Genomic DNA, 16,131 nt, shown 5'->3' on the forward strand with positions numbered 1-16,131 from the left:
GACTGCTAAAATGTCTCGGTTTTCTGAACGTCCTTGTAATGACTTTTCCTTGGATGAATGTAGGTTGTAAATCTCTGAAAACCTGCATTTCTCTTTCTCAACCGCTTAAATATCAACCCGCGAATCCATTTTCCATCCAAGTGCCAATAATCAAAACATCCGTAGCAAACTGAATCTTTACATGGTCAAATAAATATTGCAACAAATCACAAATCAAATCAATTTCTCCAATCGCAGTTCATCAGCAGTGAAAATAAATCACTCCAGTAGAATAAATAGAGAAATATGCTGTTGTTGGTGCTGTGTGTGTGACTCACCTCCACAGAATGCTCAGTTTTCTGTGATTCTTCCTAAGATAACATTGTATGAGTAAAGCTTCTAAAACTGATCCCATTGTTCAAGAGGACAAACTAGAAAAGAGACGTAGCTGAGAAATCCCTAATGCGCACATTCAAATAAAACCTTGGAACCTTTGTTTAGCCACAGAGAAAACAATTCAACCCATTTATCCTGGTGACTTAACAGGATAAGAGATATTTTAAACTAATGTTTTTCTGTGATGTCCCTGATGGACTACTGTATGAAAAGGGTTTCATTAATCCCAGCGGTTTGATTGCCAATTTTCAACCCTGAAAAAAGCTTGACTCCCAAGTGGACATGAAAACAGGGTTTACGTCTTTTCATCACATAATCCCCACAGGTTTCAAGTCTGATTGGAACTTTTTCCAACTATTTGACACAGTGTAGCACTAATATGATATGCAGGTGTTTCATTTAAGTTTAGAAAACAATGGAATGTCTCAACAACTATTAGATGGATTGTCATGAAATGGCTAATAGTATCGTCGTATCATAGAGGTTGAAGCCACTTAGAAGGGATACTCCAACGTTAGACTGTCACACCAGTAACGTCCCCTGATGCACATCTCCCATAAATGTAAATTCTTTCATTTTGAATTGACAATGTTAGGCAGCATAGCGCTGTAAATAAAGGATATCATGTAAAGTTCCTCTGGTTTTACATGTATGATGTTGGCCTAACCATAAAAGCCGGTCTGACTAAACAATAACAGACATTTAATAATACTTGTAATATTTTTGGCTTGTTTTAATGGAAGAATGTATTTACACATTAAGAACTTGCCAAACATCATCACTTGGGTATGGCCTATTAATACTTTGAAGGAGTAGGTACTTGTTGCTCATTTAAGAATTTAACGTGATAAAATATGAATACCAACTGAAGGATGGATACATGTATTGAGCCATTGTTAGCCATTGATGAAAATGTTATATTGTCGGTATATTTTTGTATCTTAAATTGTGTGAGACATTCCTCCGACCTAAAATACTTGACAGCTTGAGGTCAGCCTCACAGAGTTGATAGCATTGCTTTAGGCTTAAAAAAGTAAGGGTTGTAGTAATCAGAGTATTCATGTGGTAGCTGAGGCTCAGGAGTTACAGCGAGCTGGGAATGTTGGTGGCTCCTACCCTCCGCACGTTGAAGTGTCCTTTAGCAAGATACTGAATCCCTAATAGCTATGAGTGTGTTTAAATGAATCCTATACACTGCCTGGCCAAAAAAAAAGGTCACACTGTGATATCTTGTTGGACCGCCTTTAGCTTTGATTATGGCACGCATTCGCTGTGGCATCGTTTCCACGAGCTTCTGCAAAGTCACAACATTTATTTCTGTCTTGCATTCATTTTTCACCAAGATCTTGTGTTGACGACGGGAGATTCGGACCACTGCGCAAAGTGTTCTCCAGCACATCCCAAAGATTCTCAATCAGGTTCAGGTCTGGACTCTGTGGTTGCCAATCCATGTGTGAAAATGATGTCTCATGCTCCCTGAACCACTCTTTCACAATTTGAGCCCGATGGATGCTGGCATTGTCATCTTGGAACATGCCCGTACCATCAGGGAAGAAAAACTCCATTGATGGAATAACCTGGTCCTTCAGTATATTCAGGTAGTCAGCTGACCTCATTCTTTGGGCACGTTGCTGAACCTAGACCAGACCAACTGCAGCAACCCCAGATCATAGCACTGCCCCCACAGGCGTGTGACCTTTTTTTTGGCTGGGCATGGTATATTAAGGCATTCCTTCCATCAGCATCTGAATTGTTAAAAGTTGGCTTGGTGGTGTGAGGTTGCTGATATATCAGACTGTTGTGTTTACCAAGGAAAAATTGTATGTTGTCATGATCTTTGAGTACTGACACAGAATGTGGGATGCAAACAAGGATTTGAAACTGCTGCTCCTTCACCTTAACAGGAGTCAGTTACGTGGACTTGATGAACACTACATAAAAAACCACAAAATCTTTCTTTTATAGAGCAGTGCTGCATTTGTTGTTGTCGTTCTTGCTTTCCACCGAATCGCAGCTGCTGATTCACCTTCACCACATTTCATCGAGGGGAATTTACACCTCATGTAGGAGCCAAAATGCCAGATGAGCCTGTGTTTATTGTTTTATTATTCTCCTCCTACAGCTCTGGAAAAAATTAAGATTCCAATGCAACGTTATCAGTTTCTCTAGTTTTGCTATTTATAGGTATGTCTTTGAGTTAAATGATAATTTTCTTGTTGTATTCTACAAACTACTGACAAAATATCTCTGTGATGGAATTCATCAGACACTGGAATGGTTGCAATAAATGTAGAGATAAAGATTTGAGTAACATTTGGAGAGAGTTAGAGTTATGACAATGGGGGTGAGCTTAGCTCTGACATCCTTTAATAGTTATAATAATAATGATCATAATAACTTAGATTGATATAGGGCCTTTCATTAAACCTAAGGAGGCTTTACATAGGAGGGGGGGATGTGGGGGGAACAAAAAGGGAAACAGTCACACAACAGGGACGAGAAAATAAGAAGTTAAACTCAGAAATAAACTTTTGTCGACCGTGGGGTTCTTATTGCTTATTGTGTGTATATATGCCTTGTTAAAAATCCTTATAACTTTATTACAGATTTTTATTATTTATAAGCGTTGCAGCGATGAGCGAAGTTCAGCCTCTGAGGGGCCTAATTCAATGGGAATATAGCCACCACACCTCAGTCATGGTCAACCAGTCCTTTTTTGTTGAGGAAGGTTCCTAGCTCATTGAAATGACATGGAAAGTATAGTATTGAAGGGCCAGCCATGATAAGAATTATTACAATTTTAATTCAAATGTTGTAAATGAAGATTATATGTATTTATATATTTCTCTGTTGTCAATGTTCATAAACTCCCGCATGAAGCAACATGATAAGAGCCCCCGGCTTTAACCAGTATCTAATTGCGTTTGTAGTTTTCCATCCAAGGAAAATTGTTGTTTTACCTTGGCAGACGCACGCAGATGATCCATAACTTCCGCGAGCGTACTAGAATGACATTGCACAGCTGACGTCCTGAGGAAATCTTCCTCACATCTAAAAATGTGTTGTTTGTGTTTTTACAGTGTGAAGGGATATTGTAGTTTTGTCTCTGAGGGGCCACAGAATGTGTTAGCTGGTGATAAAGGCAGCAGGTGTTTTCTTCTATTGTCACACACACACACACACACACACACACACACACACACACACACACACACACACACACACACACACACACACACACACACACACACACACACACACACACACACACACACACACACACACACACACACACACACACACACACACACACACGGCAAGTGCTATTTGTCAGTAACTATTCTTCTTTATGGTCCCAATGTCACTCATTGTGTCACAACTGACCAAACACTGTCAGCCACATTCCTTACGTACAAACACACAAACAGAATACATTTACTGCATCTCCACTGTGACGTCTCCCTTTGTAAGAGAAAATTCCTCAAATTCCTAGATTCTTATTCCTGCTGTTTGTGTGTCACTTCCATGTTTCCTCCCGGGATGACACACTGCAGCTGTTGATAGGAACAACACTTTACTCTCAGAGTCCATAAAAGCAGAGTCACTTCAATTTAACCATTTCAGACACTATCCTTTTCATTTTGTCACCTTCTGGCTCTCTGAGGATTTAGTGTTTAAACAGCTAAATATTTATTTGCTACAACTAAGACTGTAGACTTGTTCCCTGTCTTCACAGACAAATGGACGAGGGGAAAATGGAGTCATTTAAGAGTTGAGATTTGTATCTTATAGGATTCCAAATCAGTTCAAAACTTTCCTCACATTGGTACTTGTTGACAGTTACCCTGCATACAAATCAAAGTTGGACCAAGCACTATGGGTAATATTGTATATAATTATTTTAATTGAGAGTTTCAGAGAAATAAAAAAAGGGATGTAGCCTAAGCTGTCCAATCGTATTATATATTTTTTGTAGAACTTGAACTTTGTGTGTGTTATCCATGTGATGAGTTATCCATCAGCTAATAGAACTATATATTTCAATGCCTTATGAAATGCATACACTTAATCAAGCATGAATTCTATGCAGAAACAGAATATGATATTTCAGTTCCTAAAGGTTTGTGTTTTTATATACAGTACATACGTTTATACATATAAATAAATGTCTGTCATTATTCATTTTAGGGTACTTCAAAAACAGTCATTCCTATTGTAAAAGTTGGTAAATAGACGATTCACTTCACCCTCTGATGTGAGGCTAGTTAGCCTCAACTGGAACTAGCATTACCTTAGTCTGGTTTCTGTCTGGCATTAAACTGATGAACTAAACATACTCGATCATTTGAGTTCTAAAGTGTTATCCCTTTACATTTCCATCAGCGTAAGATAGCCACTGAGACAGGCTGCAGACAGGTTACAGAAAGCTTGAGCATAAACTTTGGAGCATATTTTGTTTAATTTCTGACCGTGCAAACACACCGCTGGTTACAACCAAGCCAAAGTGAAGCAATTATTTTCATATCAGCTCAAATTCCACAGACGTCTGTTACCAAAGCATAGCATTCTAATTAGGGGACACACACTAACACTGACGCACAGGAATGAACACTCACACACACACATGGAGAGAGAGATTGGTTCTCAGTGCCTACAACCTTGACCTGCTGTTTGTGGGGGGTCTGGGCTATTAGTCTTTGGATGGACTGTGTGTATGTGTGCATGTGTGCACAATTAATTGCCTAACCAAGAGGTCATTGTTGAGCCAAGGATTTGTTGTTTATGTAACTGAGAGCTGGAGAGTCGCAGGGAGAGAACACCACAGGCTGAACTCCCTATAGAAACACTCTCTACAGCTTCATCTAATGCAATAGAGTTCGTAAAATCTTTACTTCAAGACAGAGAAAGAAATATTTACTAGTCCATCAGAATTCTCAGTGGTGACACATTTTAAAAACATGTAGACATAATCCCAAAAGATTAAAATATCATGCTATTGGTAAATGAAAGTACACTTCCATAGACTCACAAGAGATGTATTTCTATAAAAGGAATGGCTGAAGTAGAGTTTAAGATATCCAGACTTTTAGAGATCGCCCCTATCTCTAAAAACACTGGTGCCTACAATTCCCACAATGCACTGAAACAGAACACATAGACATCAAACACAGCAAATTCAGCAGGACTTACTTCAAGTGATAAGGGATTTTCCTTTGCCATTCAAGGACACAAAAAAACCCATTCTCATAACATTCAACTATACATTTGTACATCTGAATACAAAAGAGAAAGTCCCAAAAACTAGAAACTAACACTAGAGTGATAAACACACAGCGATGAACAGGATGAGGGCAGAACTCAAACGTCAGGAGATATTGGTTTTTCAAAACTGATGGAAAACTCTGAAGACTGGCCAGGAAAGTTTTAAATTGAAGGAAGCCTGTTTAAATCTGTGATTTAACACCAGTAAGACAGGCGGTGAGGTTGTAGTGGCTTACAGGTTTGAGGTTCTCAGTATGTCAGGGTCAAGCCTAGATTTTTTCAGTATTGAGTAGACAGCAGTGTTAACCAGTTGTGTTGTACCAGAATGTTCCTCAGCAAGGTGTTGTAATGAGGGTGAGTTCAGAATGCAGTAGATTTCATGGATTGGCGAAGTATTGTGGCTGTTAGGGCTACCCAAAAGGGGCAGTGATCAAGAGACTTTACTGCTGCAATGTGAGATATAAACGACTGTCAGTCATTTCATCTAAACTACAATCCTGATTTTGTTGTTGGTGATAAAGGCAGCAGGTGTTTTCTTCTATTGTCTCACACACACACACACACACACACACGCATGCACACACAAACACACACACACACACACACACACACACACACACACACACACACACACACACACACACACACACACACACACACACACACACACACACACACACACACACACACACACAAACACACAGCTATTAGTTAGGTCTAATTTCCCTGAGCCCAGTCTAATTAATTGTCTCCAAGTGTCAGCCAGCTAACAAAGGAGGCTTATCTCTCCACTCACATGCTTTTCCTCCAGACACTGTGTGTGTGTGTGTGTGTGTGTGTGTGTGTGTGTGTGTGTGTGTGTGTGTGTCGTGCTGCCCATTAGACCAAACAGGGATTATTATTTAGCTTTGCATTGTTTTGATTGGCTTGTGACTCAAAGGTCAAGGGTCAATCCAAGAATTGCAGGACAAGCTCAGGCCAACAGTGTATCAACTGTATCGCCCTGACAACAACCACTAGTCAGCAGTATCATAGTAACAGCCATGTTCTGTCTGCTCTCCGTGAAATTCTCCAGCTAATTTCCACGTTTGCGTCCAGCTTCAGCCAACAGCAGCTCTAAAGCAAGCTTGGTCTAAGTCAGAATCATCCAAGAGTAATCCCGAGTTGAGTCCAAGTCTGAGTCATCATTATCTGTGCTTGAGTCCAAGTCCAAGTCCGAGTCATCCAAGAAGAGTCTTAGTCGAGTCCGAGTTGAGTCACAAGTCTGAGTCATCATGTATTATCTGAGTGGATATATTTGTTTAAATTTAGTTGGTTTGGGCAATTAATCAATATTTGAGTCGAGTCTGAGTCTGACAATTTCCCTTTCTCTTACAGGAACAGGAAGTGTCATATGTGCCTTAACTTAAACATAGTGTTCTATTAGTCTCATAAATAAATAAAGAGGAAGCGGGAGGGACAGAATGTAGAGAATTTAATTGAGTCTTTGTCTTTCCAAGGTCAAAAATGAACTTCCAACCTCAACTTTTAAGTCAACAAGGACACATCCTGAAACATCTTCATTTCTACTCAGTGCGGATAAAGATATATCTTGTCTGAAGCTCCAACTGTAGCTTTTTGCTTCTTTGTTTATTATTTGTTTACAGCAATCACTTTAATTCAGGACACACCCATTTGTCACCCCTAGGCATATATTCTGCTAAAAAATGTCTCCAAATAAAAATAACTTGTGGAAAATACTTTGGTTGTTTTTCACCACATAATAAGACTACATGCATGACCGCAACCTCTGCACAATGGATATGAAATGTAAAGCCATGCAGATTATTCCCCTTACAGTATATATGCCTAAGGGGAGCCATTTCAAGTCTATAAAAAGAGAAAAAAATATATAGAATAATTCCTCAAAAATCCCAATTTGCGATTCCAACATTTGTTTGTAGAGGAAAGTAATGATATTTAACTCTTTCTCTTACACACACACACACACACACACACACACACACACACACACACACACACACACACACACACACACACACACACACACACACACACACACACACACACACACACACACACACACACACACACACACACACACACTCGCATGCACCTAGGCACCCTAGTTGCTTAGAAGCCATAGGTGATATAATGGGAACGGCAGAACTAACTCCCTCAGTTTAATCCAAACCGAATTTCCCCCCAGGAAAAGAACCATTCAGGCTGTTGTTCTTAATCTGTGTGTGTGTGTGTGTGTGTGTGTGTGTGTGTGTGTGTGTGTGTGTGTGTGTGTGTGTGTGTGTTTGTGTGTGTGTGTGTGTGTTTGTATGATGTGTAATACTTTGGAATGCTGGCCACCCTGAAGGATTTCATATCCACTAAATATCTAAAGATATGCCTCACACACACACACACACACACACACACACACACACACACACACACACACACACACACACACACACACACACACACACACACACACACACACACACACACACACACACACACACACACACACACACACACACACACACTTGTCTCTCCGTTTCATTGAGATATAATTTTTTCCTATGTCTTCAATTTGTCCCTCTGCCTGAATAATATTTGCTTTCAACCAAAGATGCAACAAAATGAACAGACTTTCCCACTATTGGCAACACTAGATTGTTACCAATTGGGTAATTGGGTTAGGGTGCTGGTGGCCTAATTATTGATCATTCTCAAAGCTGGTAAAGGTGCAGCTAGTTTGAATGGCTCTGTATACTGCAGGGTAGATAGAATAGCTAGAAGATAGAATCGGAGGATGAAACCCTCTTTATTTGTCACATACATGCACACAGCAGAGCACACACAGTGAAATTGGTCCACTGCATTTAACCCATCCTAGTACTAGGAGCAGTGGGCAGCTATCGTGCAGCGCCCGGGGAGCAATGGGGAGGGGGGACTGGAGGTGTCCGGTGCCTTGCTCAAGGGCACCACAGCAGGGCCTAGGAGGTGAACTCTCCAAGTAGCAGTCCACCTTCCATATTTTCAAGTCTGTTCGGGGACTTGAACCGGCGACCCTACGATTCCCAGTCCAAGCCCCTACTGACTGAGCCACTGCTGGGTAGCTGCTGGATTTACTCCAGGTGAACTAAAGTCTGATATAAGGGAGATTATATTTACCATCATTAATCCAAATCTGCAAAGTAACTATTAAATAAATGTAGAGGAGTAAAAGTACAACGTAGCCTAAAATGTAAACTCAAGTAAAGTGCAAGTCCCTCAAAGATGTACTTATGTAATCTACCTCTCACAAAAATAGTTCTTCTTCCACCAATGTTCCGAAGGCCTTTCAGCTGTGTGTAATGCACATGTGACTAGGAGGGGAGAAAGGTGAAGGGGCATCCTCCCTGTCATCGATCACTCTCAAACAGCGGCCAGTGGGAGGCTTTTATTTTGAAGGAGGATTTTCCGTTTTCCTGTCATTTTGCGCTTTAACGGTCCCTGACGCGCCAGGCTCCCCTGACCCGGCTGAATGATTTGCTTCCATATGACCCGCTCTGTGCAGACTGGACCCTGACAGAGAGACAAAGAGAAGGAGAGAGAGAGAGAGAGAGAGAGAGAGAGAGAGAGAGAGAGAGAGAGACAGAGAGAGAGAGAGGGGGAGAGAGGGAGAGGGAGGGAGAGAGGTATCCGCGGCAGTGTGAGAGGGGAACGCAGACGCAGGGGAGGGTTTTTTAAATTTCCATTTTTATGGTTCTCGGATCATAAACACTTGAGGACTTTATAAACATGCACCTACTGGGAATATCTCTGTTACTGGCTTACCTTCTGTACTCCAACCTCGCCAGCGACTCCAGCCACAGCGACTACTATGAAGACCCGGAGCAGCCTGAGCAGATGGAGCAGCCGGTGAGTCCCGCTGCATGTTGCCCTGGGGTTTCACCTGATTCTGCATCTGAAGCCAATATGAACTATAGTCTGCTATTTTACTAATATGGGAAGGGAGGAACTAACTTGGTTTATTAGGCTGGTGTCCATCGCAGTAAGTTAAAGTGAAAGTCAAGGTGTGGGTGAAGGACAGCCTGGGGCTAATTCTGTCCCCAGAAACGGAGCCTTATTTCAACTTTCTTGGGGGGGAATATTGGCATACAATCCAGCAATAATTAAAAACAAGCACATGGAGGTGTTTTAGACAGAGGTGGGACAAGTACTCAGATTGTGAGTAAAAATAGAAGTGCCAGAGTGTAGGAATACTCTGTTACAGGAAAAGTCCTGCATTCCAAATGTTCCTCAAGTAAAAGTGGAAAAGTATTGCCATCAGAATATACACCAAGAGTAAAAGTCATCATTATGCAGATTGATCCATTCCAGAATAATGTTTATTTTATGTTTTCATTATAATAATGTGTTTTAACTTCACACCACTCTGTGGATCACAGCAAATTAAAGTGAAAAGTCAAGGTGTTGGCGAAGGAGGGACCGGGAATCATTCTGTCCCGTTACAGAAACAAAGCCTTATTTTTGTTTTGGGGATTATTTGATTTAAAATCCAGCAGTAGCTACAAACAAACACAGGGAGGAGGATCTGAATCAACACATGTTTCTAGAAGATAAAAGCACCCAGGGGACCTCCTGGTGGGGTGGAATTAATTCTTATTTTTCATAATGTACTTTACGAGTAAAATAAAGTCAGCATAACACACTCCACTTAAACTCCACTCAACTGCATTCAATTCTAAAATGTTCAAGTCTATTTAATTTCCAGGTTCAGTTCACTAGTAATGCCAAGATGGTACATTATTAACACAAAGGGTGCTTCACAAACAGGGGTTGTGAAGTGAGATCAGTGGGCATTAAGAAGACATGTGGGTCTGTCTTTATAAAAGCGCAATACTAAGTCACTGTACCCCTTCAGTGTGTTAACTGTAAATAATCTTGCATCCTCAGTATGTTCCATACATGAGATTGCATCATCACTGTGCCTTGTTTTGTATATTTTAAAGTTATTTTGTTTAAAATTGAACCCTTTTCCCTCTGGTTATGTGTCCATACAACTTTGTGAAGTAATATTATCTGGTATAATAAACCAATATGACCAAAAAGACTAATAATTGTACTTCACAAACCCATGTATAGCATACAAACTGTGTGATAATACCCAGACAATGCAGATATGAACCCATACATACATACATACATACATACATTAAAAGGTTATTTAAAGTAACCAAATCGCCTTAAACTGCCTTAAAAATGATCACAAGGTTTTATCTCAGTTCACTTTCACACTTTTTCTCCCCCTGGTGTGTGTGTGTGGTTTTGGATGAGTGAAAACAAAAGGCGCATTAGTGATGGACTCAGGACCAAGCACCAAAGCCAGATCTGTCTGAGTGTGTTTCCTGGCGGATAGTAATCATCAGTTCTGGTTTAACCAGTTTTTTTTTCTGCTTAGCCTCGGGATCTGAGAGGTCAAGGACAGAGAAACAAAAACACAGATTTCATATACAGTAATTAACTACTCTTTATTGTTTCACACACAAAGCAAAACTGGTATTTACTGGCTTTTACCAAAGGGTTTGCACCCATCAAAGTCTTTTAAAAAGAGCTTGAGTGATACACTATTGAAATATATTTTCTTTAATGCTCTGCCAGCGCCGCAGATTTGACTTGAGCTGAATTGCTATAGAGAGAGCAGCTAACATTTTCCGGGGGGGGGGGGGGGGATTAGGAAGGAGAGTTTTCAAATTAGCCACAGAAAAGAGCCAATGAAGGCAGGTGTCACATGGGTCAAGTGTGTGTGTGTGTGTGTGTGTGTAGAAGGGGGATAAGTGCTAAGCAGTAACATGCAGGTATTTGATCACAGCAGACTCTTAATTGGGATGATGAGTATCCTCTGGGCTCCTGTCCCCCTCCTCTAAATCCTTTACAGCCAGGAATTTAAGTAACAACTGATATCTACTGTGGAGATAATATGGTAGTAGGAATGAGGCTTCCAAACAACCGATTAATCCGCTTACCACACTTGAAGTACTTTTTTCATGCTTGAAATGCCTCTTTTCTTCAGCTTTAAGCCATTTCCGACCTTTTGGTTTTGTTTAGACTTGATTTTTATGATTTTGCAGTATGACGGAAACTGATGTTTGAAATGACATTTTAACTGCTGACTTAATATCTTCACCACCTGTTTAAGGTCAAAGATCTTTATTACGAGGCTTAGTTGAATACTTGATGCTGATTGCTCCATTTCAAACATTCTGCTCTTCTCTGCTAGTAGACCGTTGCTAAGGATAGCATAACGTTGCTGGAAAGGATGCAGAAAGAAGTCTGGTCAATTTAACATCAGTGTTGGACAAAATGGAATGGAATACTTTTTTAATATTTGTTTTTCATATTTGTGGGGATAATGATCCATTGGGTTCAGGATGGCTAAACTGGAGGAGACAGATAGAAATGAAGCACCTAAAGGAACACAGTATGGACTGGTTAATGGAGAAAATAAAATGTGTACAGTCTTGGACAGTAATAAAGCGTAAACTGCTTCTCATCCGGATCCTGCTTAGCCTGTCGCTGTTCTTCTTATCTTTAATGACCGGCTCAATGCACATTATGCCTTACATAGCTTGATGTCACTGTTCCATTATTGGCTTTGAATAGGTTAGGATGTAACGGGTTGTGGACAGCTTTTATCCTTAGTGTGAAGCAGACAGAGTTTAAGGGGAGTTTGACTGCTTTAATTGGAGCCTTTTGGGCTCCAGAGGGAACATGGATCTGATGAACTGCCTTGGTTTAAAAGCGGAGAATGTGGAGAGAGCCACCTGCTCTCCGCAGCCAGCTACTCATCTATGTTGCAGGAAAATGAGTTGAGCTGCATTTTGGGTAATCAAGGCATCAAGTAAAACTGTTCATTGTTTTGTCCGACCATTCTGTAGGGCTACAATACCGTGGTGGAGTACTCTTTTGAGACTGGCTGTAACTTCCAGCCTTCACTAAGTTTAATATACAGCTGCAATTACTTTATATGTTTTTGCCACAATGGTGAAATAAAAAGCTTTTACAGTGACTGTTCTGGATGCTTCTGTTTCTGTTCCTAGTGTAGACACTTTGGATAGGTTTATTGGTGTATCTAAATTGACTATAGGACTGGCCGTCCATCAGGGAGATAAGTCAGTCCTGTAATAGACTGGTGACCGGCGTGCTCAGGGTATCCACATGACATGATGGATATATTGCCTTATAATACCCAGCCAGCATCTGTTCCTCATGGTCAGTCCATCAGAGTAAAATAAATCCTACCAGAAGCCCATGAAATTGATATGGATATTCATGGTTTCTAGAGAGTGATTTCTAACATTGAATTAGTGTTGACCACCTTGTGGATGACCGCCAACCTCTACCTTCAAGTACAAATGACAGTTTTGCATCAGAAAGCCTTCTTAGAGCTTTGTATTGTGAATATAAATACTGTTACATCATCTTGGCAGTGTTAATGGGGATTTAAAGAGTTTTGACAAATGTATTTTTATTTCAAAATGTGCTTTGCTGGGGGTCTATGTGCAGTCCATTACCTGGATAAATCATGTTAGCTTGATTCCAAAAAATATCAGTAGGAGTTTCGGCCTTGAAGAACTGATTTGGGGGTTCTGATAACTGCTGGAAGTACAGTATGTAACACATCAACCTGAACACTGAATCAACAAAAAAATCAGTCCATGTTTCAGCCTCGTTCCTCCTTGAATCGTTTAACTTCCTACCTCTGGCGTGTTATGAAAGAAAAGTCCACAGTGAACCTCTCCGATGAACCTTGTTCAGTACTATTTGTCTTCCAACTTGTCTTCTACTTTCCCTCCATGTTTTCATTGGCTTCCCATGTCTCATTTTTCTTTTTGACCTGTGGAATCTGCTCCAGGACAGTTTTCGCTTCATTGCTTATGGGTTTACCAAGGCCAGGCTATATCAACCTACCAATCTTGCACAAAATAGTGAGTGTGAGTTGGTAATAACTTGACTTTAGGGAACCTTCTGCTTGAAAGTCCAGACAAGAGTACTGGCTCGGTAGTAGGGCATCTGAAAAACTCTTCACTGCAGGAGTTTTTTATTTGTTTTCATTGTCCATTGATGGGTAAATAGAGGAATCTCAAAGTTCATGGTTATTTTCAAGCAAGTCAAATCACAGGGACAGATTGTGTTCAGCATAAAATTGACAAATCAATGGCGACTTGATTCAGAGTCACTAACACAAACCATGACCTTTTGTGGCAAACTCATGTGTTTTGTACACTTTAACATTCACCCTAACCTCCTCTGTGCATTGTATTGCTCCGGTAGTGAAAGTTCACTTTTCAATCAGATGTTGCCTGTTAGTCATATCAAGACTTAAATTGTAGGAGACAGGTTTTATTATTTTTGGGCGTTTTAACCTGATTGATCTTTGGGCCAGTTGTGGGCAGCTGACAAGCTGCAAACATACCATTGTCATATTATCACCAAACAAAACATGCTAGCAAACAGCAGCCCTCTGTACATATCCAGCAGACATGGACCACATCTGTATTTATTTAAAGTTTTGTTTCTACCCACCTAATAAGTGTTATTCCAATATTTGCTCTATTTTAACGATGTTTTGGTCTCCACCACCTCTTTTACCCGGGGTAATATCGTATATGAGTTGCTAAATGCTCTGCTATGTCCCCCAGTTTGGAGTAAATCAGTTATTTGCTTTGTGTGCTCTTCTGTGCAGGACAGAGAGAGAACTTACGGTCAGCTATGAAAGCTTTGTTGAAACAGTTGACTAACAAAATACTGTAGTTGCAGGTTTTAAAACCAAACAAGGAGCTCAGAGATGCTAAAATGCACAATATAACAGAGAGGAGCTTATTTTTCGATAGTTGATACAAGCTACCATTTCAACATTACCTATATTGATCATTGTAACTACTACTTATTACTTTTACTTGATTTTTCTTCCACACTACATCAGTTTCTTACATGATATCCGTCTTTAACTACGCAGCCATTGGTTTCCACTTCCTTCAGTGTGCATAGAGAATAGTCTGATTAATGATATTTGTAAGGCAGGTATATAATGCCATTGGTTTCCACTTCCTTCAGTGTGCATAGAGAATAGTCTGATTAATGATATTTGTAAGGCAGGTATATAATGGAAAACCAATGGTCGCCAGGAAGGTAGAAAAACTCATTTGTTAATGTTAAACACAGTAGCATGGTTTGCACATGCTTTTCAGTAAATAGGTCAAAACATGTGACTTTAAAGGTCTTTTTGCATATGCAGTTCTTTCTATCACTTTTTCCTTGACTAATGACTAATGAGTGGATTTCTAAAATTGCCAAACAGAGGTTGAAGCCTTCCATGTGACCGGGCCAAACTACAACTACTGCTCAGAAACAGAACTCTTTAGAAAAACGTCCACAGAAACATTGTGTTTGTTTTCAAGGAGGAAAATGTACATTTGATTTCTTCCCTCCAGTATTACTTTGTAGTGTACAAGCTGGAATGAAAAAGTCCAATATGACTGTTTGCTCTGAAATTCAATGATTTAAAGTGATAATGGTTAATGCAGCTTGCCAAAAAGTTACAACCCTCATGTAATCTGCAAATGACCCCTGACTTTGCAGACGGATGGATGTGGTGAAACCCCCGTCACAATTCCAGCATGTCTCTCTCATACTCTGTGGGTTTCTGTTGCTCCATACCTCTTACTTCATAATGATAAAGATGAGGAATAAAGCAATATCAATGCTTTTTCACTTTCTGTAGCCTTCATCCTGACCCAGTCACCACATCATTTCTCATCTCAGTTTCTATTTGTACTGCTTCCCCCCCATCCCTCGCTCTCTCTTTCCCTTCTTGCCTGTCTTTACAGTATCTCTCACCCATATTACACAACCCCCTGGAGTCTGCAGAAGAATGTGGTGTGTAATTAGCAATTATTTCCAAGGATTTTTTTGTGATTTCTCTTTGGACCGTCCAGCTCAGTCGCTCCGCTCCTCCTGAGTGTTGAGTTGCATTGAGTTATGAGACTAAAAATATCACACTGTACGATGTTCCTTCAGATTCAAAGAGGTGTAGACATGGTGTGTGGATATTGAGCGTCTGCTGGTCTTCCTTACAATTACAGGTTCAAAATAATATATTTAAAATATCATGTAGGTATTTACAGCCTGTGAAGATGGACACGGAATGATACATGTAAAGGCTATGGTAAGGGTTTGAGCATTTCTCATGAGTAATAGTATAAGAAAAATAAAAAGCATGTTGAACACAAAGTAGTGGAGAATATGGTCCCAATGAAAAGAAAAGGATGATGTTTGGTATCCAGTTAAAGAACTTACCAACCTTTCCTTCAACCAACCAGCGTGTTGCTGAGTTCCATTGACATTGGAAGTCGGAACTGGGAGTGATGTCACACCCGAGATAACTACGCTTTATTTTCTATTTTGTGACTACGAGCATCATAGCAACATATCCACAGATAGAAGATGAGC

At 40.2% G+C, this 16,131-nt stretch overlaps 1 protein-coding gene across 1 annotated transcript in view; it reads left to right on the forward strand.

Annotated features, from left to right (window-relative positions):
- The first annotated feature begins 9,315 nt into the window (after nucleotides 1–9,315).
- vegfc (vascular endothelial growth factor c) overlaps nucleotides 9,316–16,131 on the forward strand; it is a 50,964-nt gene continuing 44,148 nt past the window's right edge. The window contains exon 1 of the mRNA XM_063884237.1: nucleotides 9,316–9,537. Within this exon, the coding sequence (XP_063740307.1) occupies nucleotides 9,418–9,537 (120 nt within the window). The 5' untranslated portion in view covers nucleotides 9,316–9,417. The remainder of the gene's footprint in view (nucleotides 9,538–16,131) is intronic.

This window comes from Eleginops maclovinus, chromosome 5 (genome assembly GCF_036324505.1).
Source record: "Eleginops maclovinus isolate JMC-PN-2008 ecotype Puerto Natales chromosome 5, JC_Emac_rtc_rv5, whole genome shotgun sequence".
Lineage (NCBI taxonomy): Eukaryota > Metazoa > Chordata > Actinopteri > Perciformes > Eleginopidae > Eleginops > Eleginops maclovinus.